This window comes from Pleurodeles waltl, chromosome 3_1 (genome assembly GCF_031143425.1).
Source record: "Pleurodeles waltl isolate 20211129_DDA chromosome 3_1, aPleWal1.hap1.20221129, whole genome shotgun sequence".
NCBI lineage: Eukaryota > Metazoa > Chordata > Amphibia > Caudata > Salamandridae > Pleurodeles > Pleurodeles waltl.
The window spans coordinates 452,305,332-452,330,908 of NC_090440.1; the positions used below are offsets into that span (position 1 = coordinate 452,305,332).

The 25,577-nt window shown below is 43.7% G+C and overlaps 1 protein-coding gene across 5 annotated transcripts in view; it reads left to right on the forward strand.

Moving 5' to 3' along the window:
* NTRK3 (neurotrophic receptor tyrosine kinase 3) overlaps positions 1–25,577 on the forward strand; it is a 1,498,428-nt gene that overhangs the window by 1,328,060 nt on the left and 144,791 nt on the right. For all 5 annotated transcript variants that reach the window (XM_069222726.1, XM_069222728.1, XM_069222729.1 and 2 more), the window contains exon 14: positions 2,690–2,820. In XM_069222726.1, the coding sequence (XP_069078827.1) occupies positions 2,690–2,820 (131 nt within the window). The remainder of the gene's footprint in view (positions 1–2,689; positions 2,821–25,577) is intronic.

Below are 25,577 nucleotides of genomic sequence, written 5' to 3' on the forward strand. Positions count from 1 at the left end.
ATCATCAATTGTGAAAGGGATGTGGCAATTTCTATATTTTGCTGTTTGATGAACTTTATGAAGCTTTCCATGTGCTAGTTTTTTATTTTGTAAAATCCAATAAAAATATGTAAAAAGAAAAAAAAAAGGAAAGTTGAGGTGAGGGTAGAAGGGTGCAGGGTATTCTATGGGATAGGGTTGATGAGGAAGGGGATTGGTAAGGCTGGATGGGAAGGGTGTTAAGATGCAAGGAGGGTTTCTTTAAAGATTGGAGGGGAAGGTGGTAACCTTGTCTCAACTAACACTGCACTTTTTAGATGAGCAGAGGAAGTGATTTTGTGGGGGTTGGGTGGGCGACACAACATGAAGTTAGTTGGGTAGTTGTCAATAATCCTCTTGTCATTTAGAACGCCAAGGTAGAGAACAACCCTATTTTGAACCACTGCTATCTCTCACTCTATATTTTCATTATGTGAAGTCAAACATGCTCAGGTTTTAAGACATATATCCGTACTTAGTGTCACGGTTCAGGGCGGGTCTGTCTGGACTCTGGTTGGGACACCCCTTGAAGTCACAGAATATCTCCCTATGGAGGTAGGGAACTGAAGCAGAAGAGAAGCTAAAGGCATACACCTGGAAGGGACAGCTATGTTAGGGCACAGGAACAGGATAGTGAAAGTAGAACAACCTTAGTGTGAACAAACAGGGAACAAATCAGTAATGGACAAACATACTGGAGTTACATACACAGGTAAGTATCAGAACTTCCCACACCAACAGGGAATATCAATGCCTCTGTGCAGATTACTCTTACAGATAGTTACCCCACAAGTCTCATAGAAAGGAGTCAGCAGAAGTGATTCTGTCTCTGGACCCTTAGGGCACAAACAAGGATTGTACTTACATACACAATACAAGCCCTTGTGGGTCCAGCTGCAAACACAGTGGCAATTCCTGGGAAAAAGCAATAGCACACTGTCACTGTTAGGTACTTAAGACTACATAAAAAACTAGGCAAAGGATGGGGCGGGAATTGCCTCTTGGAAACTAGGAGCTAACCCCAGTACAAAGGAAAATATTTATACAGGTGAGGACTGATAGTACACTTACCAGACACAATAACCCAAGAGGAAACAGGAACAGAAGAAAAAAACTAGGACGCAAAGGCAGGGACAGAGGACAGGCTCAGGCTGAAGCAAAGCAGGAATAGGACTGGAAAACAGGGTGCAGACTCTGGCTGAAGAAAGTAGGAACAGGACTGGGAAATAGAGAGCAGGCTGTGACTGAAGCAAGCAAGAACAGGACTTGAACACAGGGAACTGGAACAAGCAGAAACAGGACTGAGAATCAGATAGCAGGTTCAGGCTGAAGCAAGGCAAGAACAGGACTGGAATACAATCCAACAAGAGACCTGGTACACAAAGGAAACAAACTCCAATGCACAACGGGAGCTTGAGGAAATGGCAGCTTATAAGCAGTTCCAGGCAGCAGCAAGCCCAGGGTGGAGTCACATGGCTGGGCTGCAGAAGAGTGATCACAGGTGTGTGCAGTTCCAGTCTCACACAAGTCCTGGAGGAGAGGATCCTGTACACAGGAACAACAGGGCTATTCCCCTAGGAAACAATTGATAGCAGAATTCAGGTCTTACTGACTACCAGGCAGTGCATTTTGGGACCTGAAGTCATGGAAAGAAATGTAGTTCTCCAATAGCATACCATATCGACATGGGAAGCAAACAGGGTTCAGAAAGGGACTCTGGATGAGTATTAATGGTGAATCCCAGGCAGCAGGTAGTCCATTTACAGCACCCCCCTAGAAATGGGACGACAGAGTCATAACATTTAGGGGTGTTCGGAAGTGGGTTTAGACCTGTTGAATACCCCTAGATATGTCTGTTTTTGATCTTAGGTATTTGTGTGTCTCTTGTGAGGTAGTCTCATTAATTGATATAGAACAGATGTTTATTGATACCCCACAGGCAGATACCCATGTATCGGAATGAAAAGGATGAAAGTAGAGTGACTTGTGGAAACCAACCCATTAATCATGGGATCAAACACAGATCCTTGCAGTGCATGTTTTGTTCAGTGAGCAGCTCGACAAGACATATAAATATAATAAATGTGATGCAGTCTGTTAATTAATTTCATATACACTTCTTTCTATAGAAAATGATTAGGTTGTGTGGCAAGTGATCTGCATAGATCAACAAAATGTGTGTATCTCAAGTCTAAAATGTTTTCATTATTGTGGCATCAAATATACATGTTTTGCTGATGTGCAACGTGATTAGCCAATTCCAAATTGCAAGAGTGTTCTTATCTTTCATTGCCATATGGAACTTCATGATAATTTTATACAGTTGCCCATTTGCTGTGTTAACAAGGGCCATATAAATTGCAGTAGCACTATCGGTGCTCGCTGCCTCGGGTCAGCGTACATGGCTCTACATTTTGGACTGTTTTCCCACAAGCCCTCTTTTTAGTCAACAAGACATCCAGAAACTTCACTCGAGTTCCTTCTCATGAAGCAGCTGCCATGCTGTCTGGACTCTGGAACAATTAATCCCCTGAGCTGTTAACTAATTGGAGTGCTTCTTAGCAGGGAGACAATTTACAGTAATTGTATTGCACAACATTTTTTTCTTAAAAGAACCAATTCCTGCTTCCTTAACCGTCCTTATGTTTGTTTGCTCTTTCCCCAATTACAGATGTTCAGTACATTAAGAGACGAGACATAGTCTTGAAGAGAGAGCTGGGAGAAGGAGCATTTGGAAAAGTGTTTCTGGCTGAGTGCTATAATCTCAGCCCTACCAAGGACAAGATGCTGGTTGCAGTGAAGGTACATCCAAACTGAATTTTGTTATTTTTAGACATTTTCCATTGATTAGTCCTTATTGAACCTGCTGATTTGATGAGAAAATGTGAATGTTCTGATTGAAGGTGAATACAGTACAATTGTCACGAACTGATATCAAGTAATTATTCATCATTATTATGTATTTTTTTCATGTGTAACATGCTTTCTCAGTAGGTTTTGGTGCTAATATACCGCAAATATTGCGTGAAAGGATAGCAGCGTTGAACAGGGTCAAGGAATCCAGAAGTTACACAGCTTTATACCTGTGTAGAAAATAGTTAAAGCAGTGATTTGGGAAACTATCAGGGCCACTAGAATTATGTGGCAGGAGAGGACCAAATTATGTGGCAGGGTTGAATAAATAATGCAGGAAGAAAAGGCCAATTATGCAGCATAACGCAGCACATTTTGTAATGGTATTACTTGATTATTTCATCATTTTTAGGTTTTGCCTGAATAGTGCTTGTGCTGTGTTTGGGAAGTCTTTTGTCTTTCTAAAAAGAAAACTCTTAAAAGGGTCTTCTAACCCACCCCTTACTCACCTGAACTTACCCTTGGTTGATTGCAACGTTGTTGTAATTTACTTGCTTCTAATTGTCCAGCACGCCATCTGCTTCCACTTCCTGCAATGCTTTGCCATGCCTTAGTGTGGAACCTGGCCCATTAAAGCTTCCGGTCATTGGCCACTGGCCAGTGTCCTTCCACTGACAAGTTATTCTACAGGTACTTTTTAAATTTCAATGAACACTCAATACGTATACATAGGCAGGTCTGTGGTCTCTCTCCTCCACATGGTCTTGCAGTCACTTGCTGGCTCATACCTCACTGCGTCCTCCCTCACGCTCGTTAGCTGCCTCCTCCACTTGTAAAGTACTTTTTATTTTCATTAGCGTCACATTCGCATTCCAGTTCATGACTTGCCCGTCCCCACTACCACCTCAATCCCGTCTCTGCATGCCCCTTCTTTGCTTGCTTGTCCGTACTTCTATCCATTTTCTTTAATTAGCTTCTCATTCTTCATTGCAGTTTGTGGTTTTCACATCCCTTTCAGTGTTTTAACGCTAATCAATTCAAATTTCACTCATGTACAACCACTTCAGACTCTTGCGCACAAAGTTTCAGTCTCACACATGCTCGTACTAAAAGATATTTTCGAGGCGTGGCATAATGCCATGAAACACAAATGTTATCCAGTTAACTGTGTGTCAGTATCTAATAATGAACATGTCATGAGGTAATTGCTGCAATAACATGATGAACTTGCATGTGGGTAATTGAAGTACATCATACGCCTCTTGTGCTTATATAAGAAGTTGCTCCTAAGCGAAGGGGATGCAAGATTAAACTGTTACTATCCGAGGCCACTCCTGGCAACCTTACACCGGGCATATTTACATAGACTCGTATTTCTATCGTGAGGCACAGCCTGATAAAAAATATTTGTTCACAATCACACGATTACAACGTGATGAAGCCAGGATTTTAAGCATGATGTCTGCATTCGAAATACTGTGCATTAGCCACTTGAGCATGTTTTCTCATCAGAGGCGTGTGAACACAGAGGACCGTACACCTAGCTGAAATAATATATTATGTCCAAAAGGTAAGATTGTTTGGAAAGTTGTAATGGAAACAATTGCAGATGCATCCCCCCTCGCGCTAGCTTCCTGTCCCCGTTCCACTTGTAAAGGTACGTTTATGTTTATTAGCATCGTATTCTGCATTTCAGTGGTTTGTCTGTCCATCACACCATCTCACTCCTGTTGCTGCATGCACCTTCTCTGCTTGCTTGGCCGTACGTTTATTTATTTTCTTTAATTAACCTGGCATTCCAGTATGTAGCTTGCCCATCCCTCCCACCACCTTTCAGTGTTAAACGTGCATCAATTCGGTGTTCCATTGGTGTACAGCACTTCAGGGTCTTGCGCACAAAGCTTCTGTCACACACACATACACTCTTGCTAAAAGATATTTCCAGGGCATGGCATAGTGGCATGAATCACAAATGTTTTCCAGTCAACTGTGTCAGTATCTAATAATGACATGTCACAAGGTAGTTGCTGCATAACAAGATGAACTCGCATGTGGGTAATGGACATATGTAATATGTCCATTGTACATATATAAGCTGATCATGTGCAATGTATTCATTGATTTACTTTGGATACTTGACGCAGCGACAACGTGCTCCAAGAAGTAACCAAGCATCTTGCAAAGAACATGTTACAGGAGCAAGATGTGATTTCCAGATAATACTTTGGTTTGTGGAGACAGGTGAACATGAGATCAGAGAAGCCAGGAGGTGGCTGTTAAGGGGATGCAACGTGAAACTGTTTGCATAGACTCGCATTTCTATAGTGAGACAGGGCCTGCTAAAGTTATTTGTTCGGAATCACAAGATTGAACATGTGTCGAAGCTGGGATTGGAAGCATGATGTCTGCATTCCAAATACTGTGCATTAGCTACTTGAGCATGTCTTCTAATTCTGGCACGGGGGCTACAGAGGACCTACACCTAGCTGAAATAATATATTATGCTCAAAAGGCAACAGCATTTGGAAAATTGTAATGTAAAGAATCGCAGATGCAGTGCGAGATTCAGTGACACAATTCAGTCAATCAATCAATCAATCTATCTACCTGAGTCATTGGAGTGAAAATAAAAGTGGCTCAGCAACACATTTTCCTTAGTTGAACACTACTAAAAGCCACACATTCACACCATTATTACAGCAGTGCAAAGGTCTGATTCAAGTCTATCAACACATCACAGCAAACACATTGAAATAGGAAAAGCACTTTATATCGCTTACACATTGTGTAAAATGCAATTACTTTACACAATGCAACAGATCTTGTGATTATTCCTATTGAAATAGTCACAAGATCTGTAAAATGTATTACTACCATTTAACCCCTTGAATCCCAGTTTTGGTTTGGAGCACGTCTGTGTAGTTGTCTATATTTGGGTCTGTGAGTGTTTTGCTATTGTGTGTTCACTGATGGAACTCTGGGATGCTGGAAATGTTGCAGTTCCATATAGCCCCACATCCACAGACACACCTTGGTCATGCTCCTAAACAAAGGGTTCCTTCTGCTCCAGTACGAATGATTGTGAAGCTACGACGAGACCACAAATTATTAGTGACTGTTGTGCAAGAAATATAATGCAGTGCACACTCTCTTCATATAGCACACTAAAGATGATGGATTATGTGGCAAATGCGGCAAATGTATAGTAATGCAAAAATCACTGCAGCCACACATTTGCATAATTTCAATGTCCATGGAAATACTCCTTACAGAGGTGTGTCTTCCAGTCTGCACTTCTGACACAAACTCTTATCCACAAGTTCAGGCTTTAATATACATAATCATGTATTAATTTAAGTGTTGAGTGTGTTAATCCTCTCTGCAACTTGTCAAATTAGTCCAACATGTTTGAATGTGTATGCTTGAAATGTATTAAATTTATATCATGTGACATGCTATTTAGTGTTTGTAGTTGGAATTTCCATACCTGGAGTTTGTGTGTACACTAGCTTAGCAGAGTGTCCAAGTACACCACTCGTTTCCTTCCATCTCATCTTGAGAAGTTTGTCTATTATCATTGCCTGTTTTAGAAGTTGGTTCTGTATTTGGCAGAGGTATGCATACTGTCCAAGTAGGAACCACAGTCCTACTCAGGGTAAGTCAGATGCACAGTCTAAGTTAACCTGTGCTCATCCTCTGGTAGTTTGGCACATAGAATCCAGGATTCATTTAAGAGGCAATGTGTAAAGTAATTGTGCAATACTTAGATTATAGTAACACAGTGAAGCCACACCAGTTTGTAAAAAATAATAATATTTTAATGAGTAAAACAAAAGGAAAAAGACATACATCCAATAAGTAGAACATGAGATATTAATTTGTAAAGACTATACTACAATACAGTTGGCGGCGATGCAAAGGCGATGCATCTGTTGCTATCTGTGCAGTCTGGGTGATGCAACGTCCTCGAGCTGCACTGTCGTGGAAGCAAATGCCTTGAGGTGTGGTGCTGAACCCCTTGCGATGAGGAAGATAAGTCTTTGTCAAGGCATGCAGCTGGGAATGTAAAAGTGGTGCTCAGGGGTCGGTAGTGATGTGTTGATCCTGAGCAGTGTAGTCAGCTATGCGAAGCCCTCAACCTCAGTGATAATGGTGATGCGTTTGCATTGAGGGAGGATAGAGCAGTTCTGATTGATGCAACAGCATTGATGTGTCAGTCTTTGCCGGAAAACAGCTGAAGAGTCCCCTCTCAAGGCCCAGCACTGTATTGGCACGTCTTGGTAGGAGAAAACTCACAGTTGGCGGAGACGAGTGGGCTGAGCAGGTTGTAGAAAGCCTTTGTTGGCCCTGAGTCTTCAGAACAGGAGGCAAGTCAACAAGCCCTTGGAGTGACTTAAGTTCTATTTAGGTGCATGTATCCGCTCCTCCCTCCCATCCTGGTGATGGGCCTTCAGGATGTAAATATCACACCCTGGGGCCCTTTGTGTGTGTCTAGAAGGAATGCACAAAACCCAGTTGTCACCTACCACAGACGTTTATTCAGGAACAGACAGTGGCACAGAATGGTTAAAATAAGAAAATGCCAACTTCCTAAAAGTGGTACTTTCAGACATATAAATTAAAATCCAACTTCACCATTAGCTGCGATTTTAATCCACCAAATTACACATTTCCAATTTGGAGTTTACACTTAGACAGTTTCAAGGTAAGCCCAATGTTAACCTATGGGGGACCTAGGCCTTGAAGTAGTGAAAAACAAACCAAATCGTTTATCACTACCAGGACACGTTAAAGTTAAAAGTACTTGTCCAGCTTTTTAGATACACTGCACCCTGCCCTTGTGGCTAGCTAGGTCCAACCTTAGGGATGAAAAATGTGTAACAAAAGGAAAGTCTGGGCCTGGCAAGTGATAAGTTGAAATGGCAGTTTAAAAACACACACACAGGCTTTGCAGTGGCAGGCCTGAGACACGTTTAAAGGGCTACTGTAGTGGGTGACACAATCAGTGCTGCAGTCCCACCAGTAGAATTAAATTTACAGGGCCTGGGCTCATGTATTACACTTTACTATGGACTTACAAGTAAATTAAATAATTTTGGATAAGCCAATGTCACCATGTTTAGAGTACAGAGCACCTGCACATTAGCACTGGCTAGCAGTGATAAAAAGCACAGAATACTAACGCTAGCAAAAAATGAGGTCAGAAAAACAGGAGGTCAAAGGGTAAAAAGTCAGTGGAACCACACCAAGGATGCCAGATTTAACAGCCTGCATGTGAGGGTTGAGTTGCGCAGCGGGCTGTTATAAATAGAGTAATAGCTGATGTCAATACAGGGCTACTTGGTAATTGCACAACCTGGCCCTATGATGAGCAGAAAGCAGCATGCTGTGTACCCCTATAGGGCTGAAATTGATCCATCTTTTTCTGTGATTAGGTTTTCCGAATAGCATTCACACGACTGACATGTACATCACATTCCTATAAAAATGTTCAAGGGTCGTGTCTGAGTCTCACAGAAACACTCTGTATTGAGTGTGCAATGCTTACTTAAATGTTTGCTCAACCTTACTCCGCATTCAATTGTATCTATATTGTCTATGACTATTGCCAGTTTATATGCTAGGTATTATTTTTCAAATGTTGTGACATTAAAAAAAAGATTCACTGTCTGGAAGAAAAGCAAGTTATCACACTGTTCAAAGGAGGATTAAAGCCTAGCCTGTTGACAATAGGGTGAAGGCTTCAGTCTACATTGCCTGGTCAGGAAAGCCAACACAAATTAAAAAACAAGTGTGAGCTGCATTTTGAGAATACTCTCTGGTACATATTCTACTAAAAAGCAATTGTCACACCTTTTATATATTATACAAGAGTTTCTATTTCAGCATGACAGTCAAGTACAGCATGATTTATGAGGCCAGCTAAACCAAAAATTGCAATCTAAGGCATAATTCAAATAGGAATGTAACATACCTACCTGTCAGCATATAGCTGAATAATTTAGCAGGATCAATACTAAAAACAAAACTGGATCTGTCAAAATTACTAAATAATAATGATATCAGAAATGACAAAAAACATAGGAACCAATGAGTTTCCCAAGTATGTTCCTGCCTGCCCATCTAGAATTGTTTAACTGAACCAGTGTTCCAGTCATTCTATACTTCTCACCTTAGTGTCTTGCCACTGCATGTTTCCCTAAGAATGTAACCTCTCTCCCCACTTTGCTAATGTAATATTTGTCTCTTTACCTACAACCTGTGAGATGTAATCCACTCTAGTTCCCTCTGTAGGTGAAACAATATATTTCTTATAGTTCATGGGACTCCATTCCAGTTAGCAATTAAAAAAAAAAAAAAAAACACTTATATAGACCCGAAATGCCTCCCAAACAGTAGAATATTTAGGATTAAGAACAAGTAGGAGGAAAAAGGAGGCTCCTATGGTCAGACAAGATAACCTCAAAGGTGAGAAGGGCCTTCCCTTCAGCCACTGCAAATCTATAGTTCAAAGACAGATTTGGTTTGAGGTTTATAGGTGAAGTGATCATGCAGGAAAGAATTTTTCATTTATATATTTTATTCCTATTATGTACAAAAGCTGGCCAGTACACGTTTCACAGCATCAAAGCTGCTTCTTCAGGGCCAATACATTAACCGTTGTTATTTAGCAACACACTCTCAGAGCAATTAACACTTAATTTCTTGATTATCATCAAATGGATGTGTTGGAAAATGGGTTATTGGTAAGGGCAGGTAAGTACCTACACTTAGCAATATGCCACTAACCTCCACTTAGGTCCAGTTAGGTCTCAGTAAATTAAACCCAGCTCAACCCTTGGTTACTTGGCCACGAGCGACAAGGCTTAACTTAGGAGACAGAGTGTAAAGCATTCAAATATCACAAAACAGTAATTAAATAAAAAACAGGAAACAGTTTAAAAATCCAAAACCAATTCATAAAAATAGATTATATTTTTATCTTTAAAATGACACAAAAACGAATAAAATCGGATAAGGGGAAGAGGAGATATGAATTTTTAAAGAATTACTGTTTTCTAGCGCTTCGAAACAAAAAGCCCCAATCTGGTCATCTGGTCGCACCTCGACCGGGGCAAAGTCAAAGTTTAAGGCCGACCACGATGGAGCCCGGCTCGGCTACAGTGCCGTGGGAGGCCCGGTCAAAAGTTTACCTTCGGACGTAGTCTTTTTCCTGAAAATTTTCTTCAGCGGGACGAACCTGCCAGTCCAATCCGACCTCCTGGAACTCTTCTCCAGATACGCGCCGCGGGAGCCCTCGGTGGAGATTTTTACCTTCGGACTTAGTTGTTTTTTCGAGGTGAAAATCCTTCCACGGGGGTAAACCTGGATCTTGATCCGACGTCCTTGGAGTCCTCGTTGTGTACGCTGGCTGGGAGGTCCCGGTCAACCTCCTACGTTCGGACTTAGTCTCTTTTTTGGAGATTTTCTTCACCGGGACGAACCTGCAAGTCAAACCGGGTCGCGGTTGAGGCATGCTGGCTAGAGTTGCCGCAGAGGATCGGTCCCTCTATGGAGCTTGTTTTCAAAAGTTCTCCAAACTTCTGGATCTTCTTCCAGATGTTCTTTTTTGGTTCCTTTGGAGTCCACAGCTCACCCCAAGGTTCCAGAGGCTCTGAGATGATCCTTGGGGGTGTGGACTACAAGTCGCAGAATGCACCTGACGCAAACTCCTTTTTGGACACTGGACAGTGTTCAGCTGGTTGGTTTCTTCAGGAGTTGGTGCAGGAGACTCTGATTAGCAATTTTTCACCTGTAGCAAACAGGGAGTCCCTCCTTGAACCAGTTGAAGCCAGGCAAAGTCCTTCTTGTGGTGAAGCCCAAGTGTGCAGCTAGTGCAGTCCTTCAGAGTGCAGGATCCAGATGCAGGCCAGGGGTCCAGCAGGGCAGTCTTTCTTCTCCTGTGGTGCTTCCTTGTGGGAATCTGATGGGGATCTGAGGTGTGGGTGCAGGTCTGCCAGTTTTATCCTTGCCCCTGGGTGAAAAACAGGGGAGTCTTGGTTCTCTATTCAGGTGCAGGGTCCTTCCCCCTTTGATGACCACTTCTTTGGAATTGTGGCAAAAATCAATCCCAGGAGGCAGCATTCCTCAAAAATCCATCATGGCTGAAAGTGATTTTTGGAGGTTACATCTGGCTGAGCCCACCCACTGGTGTGGCTAAAAATCCTAAACACATCCCTCTCCTGCCCTCTCCAAATCTAATCAAGGGGGCACCTAACTGTCTGGGTTTGCAGGATGTGAGGGTGTTGCTGGGTTCCTCCAAATGTCCTTCTCTGCCTTTGAAGACCAGTTTGGTAGCCCTCCCCCTTCCTGCCTCACCATCTGCTGAGGGGAGATCTCCTCCCACAGGCACATCTCTTTGTGTGAAGCCAGGCCACTTCACACCTCATCAAGGCAGCCTGACCAGGCTGCCAGAGTCTGGCCAATCAGAGCACAGCAGCAAAAACACTGCAGGGCTGAATTTGGCAACTTTTTGGGTAAAGTTTAAAACTCTTTACCTGAACAAGTTATATTAAATCCCCCAACAGGAAGTTGTGGGATTTAATATAACAATTAATTTGATACCAAACTCTTGGTATCAGTTAATTAAGGGGACTTTTAAAATTAAAATAAATTCACCCCATTCTAGCCTATGGAGGCCATTCACTACAATTAGGGAAAAACATTTTGGCTGATTTACCACACCAGGGCTTATAAAACTATTTTTATAAGGTCCCTGCTTATAGTTACATGGCACCCAGCCCTAGGGGCACATAGGGCACACCTTAGGGGTGACGTATATGTAAAAATAAGGTAGTTTAAGACTTTGGAGCTACTTTTAATTCCAAAGTTGAATTTGCATGTAACTTTAATTTAAAAGCAGCTAGCAAGGCAGGCCTGCCTTTAAAATTACACTGGGCATCTCAGCAGTGCACCTATGGGGGCATTACCTATGCTGGGGTCCCTAAACCTCCATGCTCAACCATATACTAGGTACTCACAGGTAGGTTAACTTTGCCAATTATAATTAGCCTACTTTGCATATCCACTTTACACAGAGCACTGGGACTGGTAAGCAGTACCCTGGGCACAGCCAAGAGTCAGTAACCACCAGTACCTGACAAAAAGTGTGGGGGTGACCAGGGCAAAAAGGAGGACTTTCCTGCAGGATGCATAAAGACATAGGCCCTCATTATGACATTGGTAGGCGGCGTAGGCCACCCGCCAACGCCATTCCACCATCAGGCCACCTGTGCGGCCTTAACCTCACTGGCCTATTATGGCTTCCCCGCTGGGCCTTAACATTGCAGCCGGCTCCTAATGGAGCCGGTGGCAATGTGGTGGTGCAGTAGCACCTGTCGTTCAATCCACTGCCCGTAATTCAGGCAGCGGAATCAGCGATGCAGTCCCCAGGGGCCCCCTGAAGCCCCCATACCGTCAGCCTTTTCATGGCTGTGTTGGGGATTCGAAATCCCCAGAGCAGCGCTGCCCTGGCAGATTACAACCACCAGGGCTGCCAAGCTGCAGGTTCACGGCAGCCTGTCAGTGTCAGCGGTTTTACCGTGGAGGCTCCACCACGGTCATAATGTCACAGTCGGATCACCACTTTGGCGAAACTCCAACCCTGACCGTGACCGCCAGGGTCATAATAACCCTCATAGTCTTCAAATGACATAATATCTTTAATCAATTACTTATTGTAGGGTTAACACACTTGCCCGAGTCTACATTCAGATACACAGGGGTCAGTCATCATGCTGATGTGAACTAAAGGAGAGAGACTGATTTAACAAAAATATAACATCATCTCCCAAACAATGTACATAGTTGATTAACAGATATTATTTCAGTTTGTGGCTATGTCATTAGGTATCCATTTGAAGCTCAAACATCACCACTTCAGTACAATCCTGGACCTGTGGAAACTCTGGCAGGATGAAGGACTCCTTGCTGCTGAAGGACTGCCACTCTGATTGACCGTGCTTTGCTGGACTCCTGCTTTGCTGTGCTGACCTCCTGCCTGCTGCCCACTTCCCTAGGTGAGAAGGATTTCACCTGCGTCACTTAAACCAAGAACAATACCTAGGGTTTTTTGGCTGGTCTTCTGATGTGAAGTTTCAGAGAAATAACAGGTTTCCTACAACCTTGCATCTGCACCTGGCCTCTGCCATCCATGCGTACATCCCAGTCCTGGACCCTGTGCTCTTCACATCACTAGCCCTGTCCACAAGATCCTCAACGTTGACGAAACAGCACCTTGCACTGCAGCCTCACCACATCTCGGAACAAATGCATCACCTGGGCTATGAGATGCATCTCTGTAGCACAAAGAGAAGCTAGAGCTTTGTGGATGGTCGTTGCAGTCGCACGAAGAGCTGTTCAAGCATCACAGATGGTTATTGCTTTAGCTTCAAGTTGGCAGTCATTGAAGGCTGTGGGTGTAGTATAAAGTGTAGGTTTCATATTGTCGGTCATCGCAGATTCTTGTCGTCAGTGTGGAGAGTTGGTCTCACCAGAAATTCTAGTTGGTGGTCATCACATGCAGCAGAGTCTTGGGGTCACTGATGGTCATGAGTAGCCCAAACATCAATATTTTCACCTTTTCTTGGGGAGGAATACACTCTAATGCCAGGCAGTGGTCCAGGACGTAAGAAAAGCCACCCCTTGGGGATCAGGGACTCACTCCAGCCGAGGCCAGCAGGGCTCAAGCAGGTCTAGGCAGGCCCAGTTGAAGGTCCAGGTAGGTCAACTGGGCAGTTGCAGTGAGCCCTCTGAATGTGCCTATGTAGCTCACTCAGGAGGTCAGCCAACTGACCCTTGGAGTCATTCAGGCTAGCCTTGGATGAAAGTAAGCAGGTATACTCTCCCTTCTCAGATAGCAAGGCAGTCCTTCATGCTGCAGGGCAGTCCTTCTGCATCTTCCACAGGTCCAGAAGTGTTATGAAGAGTGGCTCCAAAGGTCCAATTTTATACCAGGTGCCAGCATTTGAGTAGGGGGCTCCCTGTTCTACCCCCAAATCTAGCTCTGTAAAGTTATTCCCTGTTCCCCTGTCAAGGCTCAAACTGTCTGTGGTGACAAAAGAGAAGGCACGCCTCCTGTCAGACTAATTTGTGAGTGCTGGCGTCAAAGCCCTTTGAAATGTAAGTGGGGCTGGGTGCAGCCACTCCCAGTCATCCTGCCACGATGGACCATCATATCCACACCTAAGCCCCCTTTTTGCCCCTGTCCAGAAGTAATACACAAACCCTAACAGCAGAGCTATTCAGTCATGCGACCTAGGGCACAGGCAGAAGGCACAACTGTTTAGGACAAGAAAGTGCCCAATTTCTAAAAGTGGAATTTTCAGAATTGTGACTTAAATTCTGACTCTACCATTAAAGAGGATATTAGATTGCAATTATGTTGAGTGTAAAGAGCATATCTATATCTGCTCCCAATCCAAATGCATAAATTATTAAATGTAATAAGGTAACCCAGTTTTAGTCAAAGGAAAAGCTAGGGCTTACAACAATGAAAAATGGATTTAGAAGTTTTCACTGTCATGACATAAAACTGAAATACATTTGCCCTGCCTATAAGTACAATACACACAGCCCTATGAGCCTTTAAGGCCCTACATTGAGGGTAACATATGTTTTAATAAGGAAGGTTGAGGCCTGGTTTATTTTTCCACGCTAAACAGACAGTTTAAAACTGTACTACAGGCTGCTGTGGCAGGCCTGATATATGGTTTAAATGGTTACTTTAGTGACTGGCACAGTGAGTGCTGTAAGCCTACAAGTAGCATTGATATTAACAGGTCCGGGGTCATAGCATTACCATTTACTAGGGTCTTAAAACTAAATTAAATGTGCCAGTTAACTGTAGACCAATTCTACCATGTTTGAAGGAATGGACACATATTTTAGTACTGGTTAGGGTGGTAAAGTGGCTAAGGTTCTAAATCCAATGAAAACAAATTAATCAAAACTGAAGGTGTGAACTCAAAGAGGTTGCAGGAACACCACACCAAGGCTATCAGGTCTAACACCCCACAAAGATAAATGGAACCTGGGGCATTGCATATATATTTGCCAGCTTATCTACTAGTTTCAACGTGCATGCATGTGTCTCTGAGACTTAATTACAAGTCGTACCTCTATTAATTTAGGCAAGCTTTCTATGCCTGTTAGACTTTTCATCCTTGGCATGGTCTCACTTAACTTTTTGCCTCTGTTCCCCAGGTTGTTGATGTGTGCTGGACTCTGATTTTGCTGTTTTTGTTACTCAGGGCACTTTACCACTGCTAACCAGTGCTAAAGTGCAAGTGCTCCTTTACAAAATGTGTATGTGATTGGTTTATCCATGAATGGCATATTTGATTTACTAGTAAGTCCCTAGTAAAGTGCACTAGAGGTGCCAGGGCCTGTAAATCAAATGCTACTAGTGGGCCTGCAGCACTGGTTGTGCCACCCACATAAGTAGCTCTGTAATCATGACTCAGACCTGCCATTGCAGTGTCTGTGTGTGCAGTTTTACCTGTAAATTCGACTTGGCAAGTATACCCACTTGCCAGGCCTAAACCTTCCCTTTTCTTACATGTCAGACACCCCTAAGGTAGGCCCTAGGTAGCCCCAAGGGCAGGGTGCAGTGTATTGTTAAGGTAGGACATATAGTAATGTGTTTTATATGTCCTGACAGTGAAATATTGCTAAATTAGTTTTTCACTGTTGCAAGGCCTGTCCCTCTCATAGGTTAACATGGGGGCTACCTTTAAATCTGATTAAAGTGTAGATTCCCTTTGGGAGCAGGTGGACATGTGGAGTTTGGGGTCTCTGAGCTCACAATTTAAAAATACATCTTTTAGTAAAGTTTATTTTAAGTGAGCATGTTCTTGCTTATTGCCTGTTTGTGGATTCCCTGCCTGGGTCAGTTTGACAGTTGGGCTGGTTGCACCGCACACTAGACAGTGACACAAAAGGAGCTGGGGTGTGGTCTGCATTTCCTGATGAGCCATCTGTGCTAGGAGGGAGGGGAGGAGTGGTCACTTACACCTGAAAGGGCTGTGCCTGTCCTCACACAATGCAGTCTCCAACCCCCTGATGAGTGTATGGGGCCTTGCCTGGGCAAGGCAGGATTTCACATTCAAAAGAGACTTTACTTTGAAGTAGGCCTACTTCAAAGGAGAAATTGGGTATAAGAAGGGCACCCAAAACCACAGACTTTAGGGACACTTCTGGAAACAAGAGGAACCTCTGCCTGGAGAAGAGCTGAAGAGCTGAGGAGAAGTGCTGCCCTGCCTGTGACTGTGCTTTGTAGAGCTATCCTGCAGTTGCTGCTTCTGCCAGAGTAAGAGGACAAAGACTGGACTTTGCGTGCCTTCCATCTTGTGAATAAATCTCCAAGGGCTTGATTCAGAGCTTGCCTCCTGTTGTTTGAAGTCTCAGGGACAGCAAAGACTTCTCTCGGCCAGCACCGAGACTCCTGCTCTGACAAGTGGTGCCCTATCCAGTCCCTGGGCCCTTGAAAGGAAAGCTGGTGGAAATCCAAGGAAATCGACTTCGGACAACTTCGGACCGATGCCGCTTCTGAATCCGGTGACGCCGCCTGCACCCGATGCCGTGACCTTCGCTGGAATGCGACGCTCTTCGCAGGCCTGACACCGCTGCAGCCCTGCTGAAGTCCGCGACTCCGTGGAAGTCGCCGCACCACGTCGTGACCGACGCCGTTCAAAGTGCGCGGATTCAACGTTTCGCAAAGACGCCACGATCCCCGACTTCGGCATCGACTTGTTTTCACTCTTCACCAAAGGTACTGTACTTGGGGGTCTACGCGACTCCGTGTCTGGTGCCGCTGGTGTCGGCTTGTTGGGAAACGACTCCGTCACAACGCCGTGTTAACACCTCATTGAAGCATTTTGTGTTTCTAAGCGCTATTTTTGAGTTTAATCTTTAACAATTCATAACTTGACTTGTGTATGTCGGATTTTGGTAGTTTTGGTCTTGTTTTGTTTAGATAAATATTTCCTATTTTTCTAAACTGGTGTTGTCATTTTGTAGTGTTTTCATTAAGTTACTGTGTGTGTTTGTACAAATACTTTACACCTAGCACTCTGAAGTTAAGCCTACTGCTCTGCCAAGTTACCAAGGGGGTAAGCAGGGGTTAGAGGACGGTGATTCTCTTTTACCCTGACTAGAGTGAGGGTCCTTGCTTGAACAGGGGGTAACCTGACTGTCAACCACAGACCCCATTTCTAACAGTGCCCAAATTACATTTACTGTTGTACAAAAGCAGACTCGGTATGTGTCACACATTCCAGTAAATTGCATCAACAGTGGAGGTTTAAATTTCAGATTCACTCGACTCTGTTTTACCTGTGAGTTAATGTTTATCATTTGTGGTAGTATGTCATTCCTATGGATAACGGATTTCAAACCATAGTTAATGTAAAATAGAATTGTAATACCTGTTTAGCTAATATGTATTGCACGTGCATCAATGGTGTCGCATTTCATAATACACAGGAATTGGTGTCACCCTCTTAAAAGATTCACTTTGTCACTACTCTGTAAATTTCAAATACTACAAATAGGAAGCTTAAATTAAATCAATATGTATGTGTGAGTTCTTTCTCCCAAGTCAAATGTCTTTCTTCTTTAGGCATTATAACCTTCTTGAATATTCATTCAGAACTGCCCCCCATGACATTTACATAGCGCATTCCATTCTATTAATCCGGTTCGATTAATGTATCTTGAATATATTAGACATGTGCAAGAATTATTGAGTTGGCAAATAAAAGAGCAGCAGTGTTGTTCCTTCAAGTCAAAAAGAATGACTGAAGTATCGGTGTCACTGGCACATGTCCTCACATGTCGAACTCATGCTCTCCGACGTTCTATCAGCATAGTCATCATCACTTCCAATAGAGAGGTGTGAAGGTATATGGATTTCAGGGTGGCTGAATCACACGGCTGAATATCAAACCAAAAGTTTCATTTCTAATACATTTACATTAAAAATACTAAAAGTAGAAGATATTCGTTCTAGACAAGATTTTGAAAATGGCACGCGACTGCAGATATTATATTTAATATACTGCGAGAACAAAATAGCGGTGCCAGTCTAGATTTTGAACTCCAGAAATCATTGAAGATTTTCTACTGATGACAGCGAAATTACATTCTCATGTTTGGGTAATTTCCCTGTGATAATATAGGTATGGCGAGGTTATTATCGCTACCTGACTCGCAGTGGATAGCTTCTAACTGAAAATGAATCATAAATCAAACAAAGTGATGTCTTCTGTTTTCTTCTTTTCCATTACTTTGTGGAAATGGCAGTGCATTAAGAAACTTAAAACTCATTGTGCCTTGAAATATCACATCTAAACGCTACCCAGTGAAATGAGAGAAGCTATTTTCTTGAAGGTATCGCATCAACATTATGAATATATTAAATGCTTCGATTCAGTAGACTGCAAGAGGCCTGGATGGATGCACTTAAATTTTGCAGTTTCTCTATAATTCAACTAAATATTGTTAGGCAGAATATGCAGTAATTACAGTGAAATTATTGCAAAAATGTAATAAAGAAAAGCGTCTTCATTCTATAACTGCAAACTAGCTTAATTGAATATTGTTTCTTCCCTTTAATTTTGTTGGGCATGCAAGTTACAGTGACAGTCTGAAAGAGGGAACATAGCATAGTTTCATCAATGTAAATATGGTGAGTAGTGTTTGTGTTGGAAAATGCATGAGTCCAGCCACTCTAAACTAGATTATTTTTGCTGCTTCGGACTGACATGAATGGGAATAGATCATACAAAAGGGTATATGTAACATCACTCCACTTCATCGTTGCATAGCTTATAGTTCACAAGAAAATCATGTCGTGTAATTCATTCACCAGTCGAAAGGTACTAGTCCTTTTCAAGCAAACTATACAAGGTGATGCTGGTTTCAGCATGCCACAAAATGTCCTATCAAAGCTAGCGTATCAAAGATCCATCTCTATAACTGAGTGGTATGCACACTAGTCCATTCATGGAGCTGGCCAAGACATTTTTATTTTATAAAGCAGAGCTCCTTGCAAATGAACAATGAACTTTCCACAAAGGCTAGTACTAATTGGGTTCAGGGAGTAGAATATGTGTCTTTGTTTTTGTGCGTTGTGGATAATCTCATGATTCTTGACTGGATGGTTCTACAGTACCTCATGAGAATTTCATACAAAATTGAGGTCCTATATTTTTCTTCTTTAGCTATACCTATGTATGCCCTTACCAATCTTGAATCACTTTCCTTCTCACTGTCTATCTTTTCCCTCCTATGGACAACCCGCTGTTCTATTCAATCCCTCTATACTCTAGGAATCTTTCTTCCCCATCAAAGCTTCTGCAAATGCTTCCAAGTCCTGAACATATAAAACATATGCACCCGCCTACCATTCCACAAAGCCAATGTGTTTGTCAACTGACTAGTGCGTACCCAAAGGACAGTGCTATTGCTCGTCTGAATCTCTCTTGTTCTATTAGCGAGGTTCTCAGCTTAGGTACTAGAACCATAAACAGCCTCTCACATTGCACACCTAACTCACTCTGTCATCACCAAGCTGGCAGGTTCTCTATGAAAAATAGGGCATTCTACAAACTGCTGGCCGTGACATTGAAGGCTGTCAACGACATATCAACAGTCACCTTCAAACAAAGAACCACTAATCAACATCTTATAGTGTCACTGTTAGAAATGGGTTTTTTGGTTGGCAGTCAGGTTACCCTCTGTCCAAGCAAGAACCCTCACTCTAGTCAGGGTAATTCACACACAATCCAAATTATCCTGTGCCCACCCTCTGGTAGCTTGGCACTGAGCAGTCAGGCTTAACTTAGAGGCAATGTGTAAAGCGTTTGTGCAATAAATGATACAATAACACAATATAGCACCACAAAAATACACCACACAGTGTTTCGAAAAATATTTAATATTTATCTGGGTATTTGCAGGTCAAAACGATCAAAGATGCAATATGAATTTGTAAAGATATCACTAAAAAGTAATATGAAGTGTCTTAAGTCTTTAAAAAGTAAACAAAGTCTCTTTCAAGCACAAAGTACCTGGTTTGGAGTGGAAAATCTCCGCAGAGGGCCGTAGAAGAGAAGATGTGTGAAACAAATGGTGTGTGCGTCGGTTACGCCCCTTCACACACGGATTTGCGTCGTTATTTTTCATGCTGGGAGACGTGGGTCGTTCTATGGGAGGACAAATGGTGTGTGCGTCGGTTTTGCCCCTTCACACACGGACTTGCGTCGTTATTTTTCACTCGGGGAAGATGTCCAGAGTTTTCCGGCATGCGGACCGTCTCCTTCTATGGATCGCGGGATTACCAGATGTCCCAGGGTCTGTGGGTGGATTCCTCAGCTTGTTATCCAGCTGCGCGTCGTTCTGGGAGGCTGTGCGTGGAATTTTCTTTCTCACGACAGGCGTTGCGTCAATTTCCTCTCTGGAATTCGGGCGGTGTTGTCCATGCAAGGCCATGCGTCGAAGTTCCGGTTGCACCGCAGGCGTCGCGTCGAGCGGCGTCTTTCTGGATCGGCGTGCAGTGAATGTTTCACCGCGGAACAAGCTGTGCGTCTAAATTTTCGGCGCATGAGGAGTCCAAATGAAAAAGAGAAGTCTTTTTGGTCCTGAGACTTCAGGGAACCGGAGGCAAGCTCTATCTAAGCCCTTGGAGAGCACCTTTACAGCCAGACAAGAGTTCAGCAAGGCAGCAGGCCAACAGCAAGGCAGCAGTCCTTTGTAGAAAGCAGACAGGTGAGTCCTTTGAGCAGCCAGTGAGTTCTTCTTGGCAGGACGTAGCATCTGGTTCAGGTTTCTTCTCAAGCAAGTGTCTGATGTGGTAGGGCAGAGGCCCTGTTTCATACTAAAATGTGCCTTTGAAGTGGGGGTGGCTTCAAAGAGTGGCTAAGAAGTGCACCAGGTCCCCTTTCAGTTCAATCCTGTCTGCCAGGGTCCCAGTAGGGGGTGTGGCAGTCCTTTGTGTGAGGACAGGCCCTCCACCCTCCCAGCCCAGGAAGACCCATTCAAAATGCAGATGTATGCAAGTGAGGCTGAGGACCCTGTGTTTGGGGTGTGTCTGAGTGAATGCACCTGGAGCTGTCAACTAAACCTAGCCAGATGTGGATTGTAAGGCACAGAAAGATTTAAGTGCAAAGAAATGCTCACTTTCTAAAAGTGGCATTTCCAGAATAGTAATATTAAATCCGACTTCACCAGTCAGGAGGATTACCATTCTGGCCATACTAAATATGACCTTCCTGCTCCTTTCAGATCAGCAGCTGCCACTTCAACCATGTATGAGGGCAGCCCCAATGTTAGCCTATGAAGGGAGCAGGCCTCACAGTAGTGTAAAAACGAATTTAGGAGTTTTACACTACCAGGACATATAAACTACACAGGTACATGTCCTGCCTTTTACCCACACAGCACCCTGCTCTAGGGTTACCTAGGGCACACATTAGGGGTGACATATGTAGAAAAAGGGGAGTTTTAGGCTTGGCAAGTACTTTTAAATGCCAAGTCGAAGTGGCAGTGAAACTGCACACACAGGCCTTGCAATGGCAGGCCTGAGACAAGGTGAAGGGGCTACATAAGTGGGTGGCACAACCAGTGCTGCAGGCCCACTGGTAGCATTTAATCTACAGGCCCTAGGCACATATAGTGCACTCTACTAGGGTCTTACAAGTAAATCAAATAGCCAATCATGGATAAACCAATCAACAGTACAATTTACACAGAGAGCATATGCACTTTAGCACTGGTTAGCAGTGGTAAAGTGCCCAGAGATCAAAAGCCAACAACAAAAGGTCATAACAAATAGGAGGAAGGAGGCAAAAAAGTTTGGGGATGACCCTGTCAAAAAGCCAGGTCCAGCAGTCACCTAAACTTGTGTTTCAATAAGGTTCCAGTCATTCTACCTCAGGGAGCCCCTCCATTGAAATTCACTTCTATTTCTACATAATTTTAGGCTTTAAAACAGCCCGTAAGAGTTAATGCTAACGGCAACAAAGTAAAGAATGATTTACACATAAACCTCCACCCTGATCGTTATACTATGTATAGTACAGTATCTGTCTGTTAAAGGTAATAGGCATGATTGTTACAGCCCTTCCTTGCCTTTGATCCTGCTTGATTCTAACCACTGTCTTTTCTTTGTTATCCACCAAATGCTCATTTGTCCTATTGAATGTCAACATCCTTATGTATAACATTTCCGATCCAATTACTTTGCCTGGTAGTAAATAATATGTAAATACATGAATAATGAGCAGAGGACACCGGCTATCACTAATGCTTATGCTGATGTTTATTTGCTAAACTGTAAAACTAAATTAGTTCACTACTAACCACCATCAGAATTGGCTTTTGTGATCAATCAGCAAAAGCCATAGTTACATTTCTCCACTACATTGACAACAAGTATACCTTTCTATTTCAAATGTTGTAGATCTATGAGGCACTATAGGCTATGTCTAACTGTATGAAAATCTAATTACTATATTTTCGTAGAGCTTAACCTGTGCCTGAATATATTAAATTGTCTCTGCCCCAACTTTGCTAATGGCAAAATATGAGGTCTCATTGCTCAGATGCAACTATGTTTAATGTGTATTCAATAGTGTAATTAACCAGTTGCAGTTTAGTTATAATGCCTGGACAGAAAATGTTACATGAAATTCAAAACTGGGAGATTGTGACAATCTATTTCGTAAAAGAACTTGAGTGAATCCACTTAGACATTGGCTCATTAAAACATCAACTGACCCAATGAAAAAAAGAAAAAAAGAAACGATCTTGATTTGAACTGGGCACTTACGTTGCTAAGGTAATTTATTCAATAAGACACCTTGCTAACATTACTAATCATACTATTCTGGGAAAACAAGTCCATCTGACTGATTCCTTAGTAACTACACTTGAAAAAGCAAATATTATGGCTTAAATATTGCAGTCAATTTTATGTGAATTATTGTGTGAATACACTTTCAATTTCAGTAATGCAAATAATTGAATAAATAGCATTCATCAGAGTTCCATCCTGATCCGCATAAGCCTTCAGTAGATGATTAACCCATTGTACTGTCTAATCGAGATATGAGTTTTCTTTAAATATCTGCTTAAAAACTACACTGTGTTGCAGTCAACAATGAAATAAACCAATGCAGGACATATTGATATGTGCCTGGTAGAAATGGGGTGTTTGGTTGGCAGTCAGGTTACCCCCTGTCCAAGCAAGGACCCTCACTCTAGTCAGGGTAAAGGAGAATCACCCCCAGCTAACCCCTGCTTACCCCCTTGATAGCTTGGCACGAGCAGTAGGCTTAACTTCAGAGTGCTAGGTGTAAAGTATTTGTACTAACACACACAGTAACTTAATGAAAACACTACCAAATGACACAACACAGGTTTAGAAAAATAGGAAATATTTATCTAAATAAAACCTGACAAATCTACAAAAATCCACAATACACAAGTCAAGTTATCACTTAAAAAGCAAAAAAAGTCTTCATACAGTTTTAAACACAGAATAACAGCGTGAAAATGTACCTTGGGTGCGTCAAAAATAACCCAGCACGGGCAAGTGTACCTCAAAAAGGGCTTGAGATGCGTCGATTTTACTCACGAGTGAGACCTTGAGTCGTTTCTTCTTACGTCGGGTCGGGGGTGTCATTTCTTCTCTCCACAGGAGAGCGATGCGTTGATCCGGTCAGCACTCTCGGGTCCGGGCAGGCTTTGTGTTGTTTTTACACGGCCAGCCGTGTTTGCCTCACGGGTTGTGATCTCACTAGCCTCGGTCAGCAATGCTATGCGTCGTTTCTCCAGCTCCATGTGTTGATTCTTTGGTCGTGTTACAGACAAGTGTCAATTTTCAGTCTCGAAGCCGGCGGCGTGGCGATTTCCCAGCCGCAGATCGGAGTTGCGTCGATCTTTTCCCTGCACGGCGTTCTGTGCGTGGATTTCTTCCTCTTAGGCTGCCAGCATCTCCTTTCAGGGTCCCAGGAACTGGATGGGCAGCACAGGGCAGAGTAGGAGTCTCTCCAGAGGCTCCAGGTGCTGGCAGAGAGAAGTCTTTGCTGTCCCGGAGACTTCAAACAACAGGAGGCAAGCTCTAAATCAAGCCCTTGGAGATCTTCACAAGATGGAAGGCACACAAAGTACAGTCTTTGCCATCTTACTCTGGCAAAAGCAGCAACTGCAGGATAGCTCCGCAAAGCACAGTCACAGGCAGGGCAGCTCTTCTTCCTCATCTCATCTCCAGGCAGAGGTTCCTCTTGGTTTCCAGAAGTGTTCTAAAGTCTGTGGTTTTGGGTGCCCTTCTTATACCCAATTTCTCTCTTGAATGTAAAATCCTGCCTTGCCCAGGCCAGGCCCCAGACACTCACCAGGGGGTTGGAGGCTGCATTGTGTGAGGGCAGGCACAGCCCTTTCAGGTGTGAGTGACCACTCCCACCCTCCCTCCTAGCACAGATGGCTCCTCAGGATATGCAGACTACACCCCAGCTCCCTTTGTGTCACTGTCTAGTGGGAGGTGCAACCAGCCCAACTGTCAAACTGACCCAGACACGGAATTCACAAACAGGCAGAGTCACAGATGTGGTATAAGCAAGAAAATTCTCACTTTCTAAAAGTGGCATGTTCAAACACACAATCTTAAAATTTTAATTTGTGAGCTCAGAGACCCCAAACTCCACATGTCCATCTGCTCCCATAGGGAATCTACACTGTAATCAGATTTAAAGGTAGCACCCGGGTTAACCTATGAGAGGGACAGGCCTTGAAACTGTGAAAAACAAATGTAGCCATATTTCACTGTCAGAGCTTGTAAAACACTTTACTATGGCCCTCATTCGGACCTTGGCGGGCGGCGGAGGCCGCCCACCAAAATCCCGCCGTCAGGTTACCGTTCTGCGGTCGAAAGACCGCAGCGGTAATTCTGACTTTCCCGCTGGGCTGGCGGGTGGCCGCCTTCAGGCCGCCCGCCAGCCCAGCGGGAAAGAGGCTTCCACGATGAAGCCGGCTCGGAATCGAGCCGGCGGAGTGGAAGCTGTGCGACGGGTGCAGTTGCACCCGTCGCGTATTTCACTGTCTGCACAGCAGACAGTGAAATACATTTAGGGGCCCTCTTACGGGGGCCCCGCGACCCCCCCTACCGCCATCCGGTTCCCATGGGCGGCGGTACACTTGCGGGAGCCCGCCAGTGTTGCCGGTCCGACCGCGGCTTTACCGCCACGGTCGGAATGCCCATTGGAGCACCGCCGGCCTGTCGGCGGTGCTCCCGCGGTCCTCCAACCCGGCGGTCATGGACCGCCAGGGTTGGAATGACCACCTATATGTCCTACCTTAACCATACACTGCACCCTGCCCTTGGGGCTACCTAGGGCCTACCTTAGGGGTGTCTGACATGTAAGAAAAGGGAAGGTTTAAGCCTGGCAAGTGTGTACACTTGCCAAGATGAATTTACTGTTGAAACTTCACACACAGACAGTGCAGTGGCAGGTCTGAGATATGATTACAGAGCTACGTATGTGGGTGGCACAACCGGTGCTGCAGGCCCACTAGTAACATTTGTTTTACAGGCCCTGGGCACCTCTAGTGCAATGTACTAAGGACTTATAAATAAATCAAATATGCCAATCATGGATAAACCTATT